Source organism: Frieseomelitta varia, unplaced genomic scaffold (assembly GCF_011392965.1).
Source record: "Frieseomelitta varia isolate USP_RPSP 00005682 unplaced genomic scaffold, Fvar_1.2 scaffold_790, whole genome shotgun sequence".
NCBI lineage: Eukaryota > Metazoa > Arthropoda > Insecta > Hymenoptera > Apidae > Frieseomelitta > Frieseomelitta varia.
In genome coordinates, this window is record NW_025110579.1 from 604305 (window position 1) to 610594 (window position 6290).

The 6290-nt window shown below is 25.0% G+C and overlaps 3 protein-coding genes across 3 annotated transcripts; 2 read left to right on the top strand and 1 right to left on the bottom strand.

Annotated features, from left to right (window-relative positions):
- The first annotated feature begins 793 nt into the window (after positions 1 to 793).
- On the top strand, positions 794 to 1819 carry LOC122535952 (39S ribosomal protein L13, mitochondrial). The gene is made up of 4 exons (XM_043667900.1): positions 794 to 922; positions 1066 to 1189; positions 1298 to 1452; positions 1540 to 1819. Exons 1-4 carry the CDS (start codon positions 899 to 901, stop codon positions 1771 to 1773), a joined length of 537 nt encoding a protein of 178 aa, XP_043523835.1. The 5' UTR covers positions 794 to 898; the 3' UTR covers positions 1774 to 1819.
- A 70-nt stretch (positions 1820 to 1889) lies between these two features.
- On the bottom strand, positions 1890 to 2693 carry LOC122535953 (39S ribosomal protein L52, mitochondrial). Its single transcript, XM_043667901.1, has 4 exons — positions 2551 to 2693; positions 2355 to 2424; positions 2149 to 2281; positions 1890 to 2074 (listed from the first exon to the last, which is right to left on the bottom strand). The coding sequence occupies exons 1-4, from the start codon at positions 2597 to 2599 to the stop codon at positions 1931 to 1933; spliced, it is 396 nt and encodes a 131-aa protein (XP_043523836.1). The 5' UTR covers positions 2600 to 2693; the 3' UTR covers positions 1890 to 1930.
- Positions 2694 to 3015: 322 nt separating this feature from the next.
- On the top strand, positions 3016 to 6138 carry LOC122535948 (ankyrin repeat domain-containing protein 1-like). Its single transcript, XM_043667893.1, has 4 exons — positions 3016 to 3408; positions 3683 to 3854; positions 3981 to 4194; positions 4266 to 6138. Exons 1-4 carry the CDS (start codon positions 3133 to 3135, stop codon positions 4696 to 4698), a joined length of 1095 nt encoding a protein of 364 aa, XP_043523828.1. The 5' UTR covers positions 3016 to 3132; the 3' UTR covers positions 4699 to 6138.
- Positions 6139 to 6290: the final 152 nt, after the last annotated feature.

Consider the following 6290-nt stretch of genomic DNA (forward strand, 5'->3'; position numbering starts at 1 on the left):
ATTTGTTAATGAAATTTTCGAATTAGAAAACACAGTTGGAGTAACAAAATGTACTACTCTTTACATAACAAAGGACTGATCGTGCAAAAAAGACTTACCTGTTTACATAAAATCTTTGCTACTACTAAATACTAATAATTCCCTAAAATAAGATAGAGATAAAATGCGAATGATTATAAATACATTACCATGTATATGTATAAAGTATTTAATAACATTATTAGTTGATATTATTGATTATTATATTATTATTGCATTAAAATACTTATTAAATTGTAAATTATCTTGTAATTTTTTTACATTCTTTTGAAGCCTGCACGAACAACCCCTATTTTCAATTTTTCTATAATTACTAATAATAATATATATTATTGTGTAACTACATATTCTTCCAGAATATAAAGTAATGATAAAAGTATCAAGTACAGATCTGAATATATTTAATTTGTTATTATTGCTTTAATTTTTTTATACTTGAATATTTTATGAAAATTAATTTCAACAATTTATATTTCGTCTATGTTAATAAATAAATTCAACATTATTGAAATACAATTTCATTATTATTACCATAAAGTTTCTTTTTAAATTTATATTAATAATTCTTATAATTTACAAAATTCGATACATTTAAAACTTATTTTTATATAACAATAGTATTTAAAAATAAAAACACGTGAAAAATTAATTCTAGGACTAAAATTAAAAATTTTGAAGCTTCCGCGCGCATTTTGCTGTGTTACAGTATCACCAACATTAAAAAAAGTGTTTGATATAAAGATGCTTAGTCAATTCATGTATGTCCCTCGTCTGTGGTTTTAATAGAAACTCGTTTACTCACTATTGGAATCTAACCATATATATACATTAAAATATTATTGTAAATATAGGTTGCTAAATGTCCCTTCTACGCAAAGGACAGGTTTATTCTTTTATTTATTTCATATATATATAAATTTCGTCATTTGTATTTTCTCTAAATTTTAAGTTTTATTTATACATTTTAAATATCTTTCACTTTGATTTTACATAAATTAACTTGCTATTTATTTATTTCACTTACAGCAATGGGGTACTTTTGCATGTGTTTGGCACATTTTCGATGCAACTTGGCAAGATCCATTTAAAAGTGCACATTTGATAAAAAAGTATCTTATGGGATTACATAAACCTATATATCATCCTTTGAGTATGTCTCATTATGTACATACATATATATTCATTTGATATTGTTTAATATAATATTACAAATTGAAAGATTAACGCAAATATTTACATGTTAATATTTTTTATATAGATCAGTGTGGTGACCATGTAATAGTAATAAACAGCAAAGAAATTGCATTGCGCGGAGACCATTGGCAGAAACGAGTGTATTTTCATCATACTGGATACCATGGTGGTGCTACTTGGACTCTTGCATGGGAATTACATAGTAAAGATCCTACAATGGTAATTATTATTAATTAGATTTTGATAAAATACTTATATATTCAAGAACTTTAATGTTTTATTATATTTTTCACTTATAACATATAGATTATAAAGAAAGCAATTTATTCAGCAATGGATGGAACTCTACAAAGAAGATTTACTATGCAAAGGTTACACATTTTTCCTGATGATAATGTCCCCAAAGAAATGTTAGAAAATGTAAGCAATCAAATTAAACAATTAAGACCTGTTCCAAATAGATTATATGAAATTCCACAAGAAGAAAGAGATAAAATCCCAAGGCTTATACAATATCCTTCCGATTATCAGCTCAAATAAAGTTATATTTATAAATTTAAAATAAATTATTATATAAGTTTAAAAATTTTGATTGTTTTATTTTGTTAGATTGTTGTAAAAGTAGTGAAAAGGTATTGAAAAATAAATTGAGAAAATTTATATAACATTTACATTTATTTACAAATTATGAAATAGATTATTTACTGGTGATTGATAACACACCTTTAGGTTTTAATTGACTATCCAAAAATTTTTGTTTTTGTTCCTCCTTTTCTTTCATTAACTTAGCATGTCGTTCAACTGCATAATCAACTTGTTCAACAAGTTGAATAATTTTTCTCTGTAAATCAATCATTTAATTAATTATGATAGTAAAATTTCACAAAACAAGTTAAAAAAAATTTAAAACAGTACCATGTAATCTTGGTGTTTTTGTATGCGCTTCAATTGTCTTGATCCATATGCTACAGGTTTATTGTCTTTAAAGGAATAATCAGATAACGTAACTAATGGACCAGTACTATTTGGATTTTTTGCTAAATTTTTCCTGTAATTATTAAATCATATGACATTTTACAATTAATACATAAATTTATATCTTATGTAAAATTTATTCTTACGCCACTCTCCATTTCTGGTTCAAGTATGTTGGAAAAGATATATGAAATTTATTAACACAGACAGTCAAATCTAAAAAATAAACATATAATTAATATTTCAACAAATTCAAAGTTTCTCAAGAAATTTAATATTTTTAATTTTTTAAATTAATATTTTAATGAAAGTAGTTACTATAAAGCACTAAATTACACTAACTTGTACAATAACTTGTTCGCAAGATTATTTTCGTCGTAAACAGTGACATTTTATTTCAATAATTTTACTTAAAGAAAAATTTATAATCCATGAAAATAGTATTAAATACACATGTAAACCATAGAATATATATTGCTGAGAACTGTCATCTATTAGATAAAGAGAATACTAGTGCGCAACAAGAATAATTGGACAGATTAGTTCCCTCCTTTTGCCGTTATGTGGTGATAGTATTTCAATATCTATGAATTTTTATTTGAAAAAGACTAATTAACAAGATTACAGTTCATTATTCAAGTCTCTCAGTATATATCTACGAGAAAATCTTTATTTATTCAGATATCCTGTTATACTGCATTGACAATATTGCATGTGATATAAAAATAGTGAGATTTAAGAGCTTATAAGGTTGGCAATATGGTGCTAAAAATAGTGAGATTTAAGAGCTTATAAGGTTGGCAATATGGTGCTAATTCAAGTGAACTAAAATTATTATTCTTTTCACAAAGAATCCTGGCACATAGAAAGTCGAGTTGGAAAGAGGACTGTTTCCCAAAGCATCAGTCAACGTGTAAATGCAAAATGATGTCTTTGGATTCAGGAATTGAAACGAATAACAATTCACTCGATTATTCAATCGTCCAAAACCGAAATTTGATCACAGAAGAAATTAACAATGTTAGTTCCAATTCAGCTTCCACAATAACAACCAATAGTGAACAAAGTGAAACAAAAGAAGTCAAACCGGATATACTTCATAACAAATTTAATTCGGATTTGTCTGTTTTTTTATCAAACGATGATATTCCAAATTCTATTCCAACAAGTAGTTCCTCACCGTGCAATGATGTGTCTCCTGTAAGTATTGCTTCTTTTGTATAAATTTTTTTCGTTTTTTTTTTCATTAACTTGGTTTAATATCTTTTTTTTCTTTTTATGATTGCAATTATTATTAATAGATGAAAACTATTAATTTCTACTATAATAAAGCTATTACAATGAACAAGGAAATTAGAACAATAGATGATTAATTTAATAACTAATTTTCTTTATTTGAAAAATATTGTATAAATTTTGAGAAGTGATTATGACATAACATTAATAGTACATAATTGAAAATAAATTTTTGCAGGTTTCCTCAAAATCACCTGTGTTTCAACCTTACAAATATAAATCACCTGTGTTTCGACCTTATAAATATGAACCACCTGTGTGGAAATCTTCCAAATGTGAATCACTCTCACGTGAACCACCCAAGGTAGAATGTTATGAACTACTATCAACCAAACCATTATTAATGAATGGTAAGTTTTGTTTATAATAATAGTTATAATAAGACACAGCAAAAGAAATGTTGATAATTACATTGTACATATTTCAACAACATATTTATCTTTCTTTAATGATATTTTGTATGTTGTTTTTTTCAGAATATGTTAACAAAATGAAAGTTATCAATAAACCACGTAGAAATCAACATCTTATTTCTGTGTTTGACATTTATAGTCGTCTAATTGAACATAGAATGAGAATGGCAGCAGCTACAAACAACACTATTATGATGAGAGATCTTTTAAATTCTGGTGTTTCTCCTAACTGTTGTGATGTACAAGGAAGAACTCCTCTTCATCTTGCCTCTTGCAGGTAAATTTTGATCAGCATATCCAATTGTTAATAAATATTTTATAATATTAATATTACTATTACTATTACAGAGGTTATACGGAAATGGTTCATTTGTTATTACAACATGGTGCAGATCCTAATATTCGTGATTCTGTAGGCAACACGCCGTTACATTTAGCAGCTGTGACAAGTAAAATATCTGTAGTAACATTACTTTTAAATGCAGGTACAAATCCCTTGTGCTTAGATCAATATGGTTACAATCCATTACATTTAGCACAAACAAAATTAAAATTATTACAAAATTGTAAAGGAGAGGATATGGCAAAAATCAAAGAGGAAGTCCAGAACATAGTTAGTATGTTGTTGGCATATTTACAAAAACATAAAGATATTCATAATCGGATGGAAACCTTGAGTAACTTGTGTTCACGTTTATCTTTATCAAATGTGTCTGATCAAGTTCAAGATGATGTAAAAGATTTGTTGGCTAATTTAGATGCTCTATCTTTAACACAGTAATTACTTATTTGTTTTAACAAACTATTACTAAAACATTAAATTAAGTATGTTGGTTTATTGCTGTACTATATGCCAACGTGAAATTTTATTACTTTTTTTTCTTTATTTAATCAATTGGTTTAAGCGCTAAATAATTATATAATTTTAAACATATAATACAATTTTACAAATATTATAAATTATACAAATAGTGCAAAAACAAAAGAATAAGGTTTATTTCAAATTTCTGTAGCATTCTTTTTTTTTATGAGATGGTCAAAATTATGCTTTATATTGTAGTTTTGAAGCTGCAAATAGAGTATAAAAATAAAAGCTGTAATTTTACTGTTTATAGATATTGATAAAATAAAATTACTGTAAATTTATTTTTATAAATCTTGAAAATTTGTATATCTTCTATATCAGATATATATATATGACACATATATACTTATATACATTTTTATGTATATTAGTTAATTTTTTCAGTAATTTCTTTTTATACTAGTATTTTTTTTTAATTTTGTTAATTTTTTAAGTTTTTAAACAATATAAAATAATGAAGATACAAAAGTAGACTGCAAAATACAACATATACTTTTTACTTCCGTCCTGAATTTGAACTGTTTTAGATTATATAATATTTTTAAAATTTTGAGTGAATATATTAGCCAACGAATGAAGTATGTTTTTTAATGCGTTTTTAAAAATATTGTGCTCTTATTCATCTTCACAAATTAGAAAAAGAATCTTAAAGTGCATTCCTAACGCACTTTTTAAAATATTTTGTTTTATATATCGTTAGAACTTTAACTAATTTCTCAACAATGAACAGCTAAATATTGTAACTATTGTTTTATATGTTCTTTCATTTTCTTTGCAGCCTTTGTATCAACTATTAAAATTACATAAATGTATGAATCAGTAAATAATTATATATATCTTTTATCTTGATTTATTTTGATCTGTTTTGATCTAATTAAAACTGAATGAAGTATTCAGTGTTCAAAATTGAACATAATAAAAATTTAGATGTGTAATTTATTATTAATAATTGATCTAAAAATATTGAATGAAATTTTTGCTTGACTGATATACTACTTTTTATTCTTATATGATACTGAAAAGATAGTAAAAGTTGATGTAATTTTTCAAATATGATATAAAATGAGTGAATTGTATATGAGATAAATATTAATACCAGGATTAGTATGATTTTTCAAGTGTGTTTTTAAAAATTAGATTCTAGGTATGTGTGATATCAATTTTGCTATGATAGGGGTACAATTTATGATCACGATACTTCTCTAGGAATAGAATTGACAATCGTGAAGGATCATGTTTGTATTGTCTATATAAACTCGTAAGCAATTTATGTAACTACTTTATATGAATTGTAAATAAGAAATTTTTTATTAGCAATACTTATAGCAAATAAAAAAAAAAATATCTTATTTCATAGGAACTTATGATCATCTAACTTTCCCTGCGTTTAAGCCACTTCAGTCAAATATATTAGCAAATTTTTATTTTTCTTCCCGCATATATATTTCAGTTCCTTTCTTTCTATTTGCTTGTAACTTTTTTGTAGTTACATACATATAACAATATGT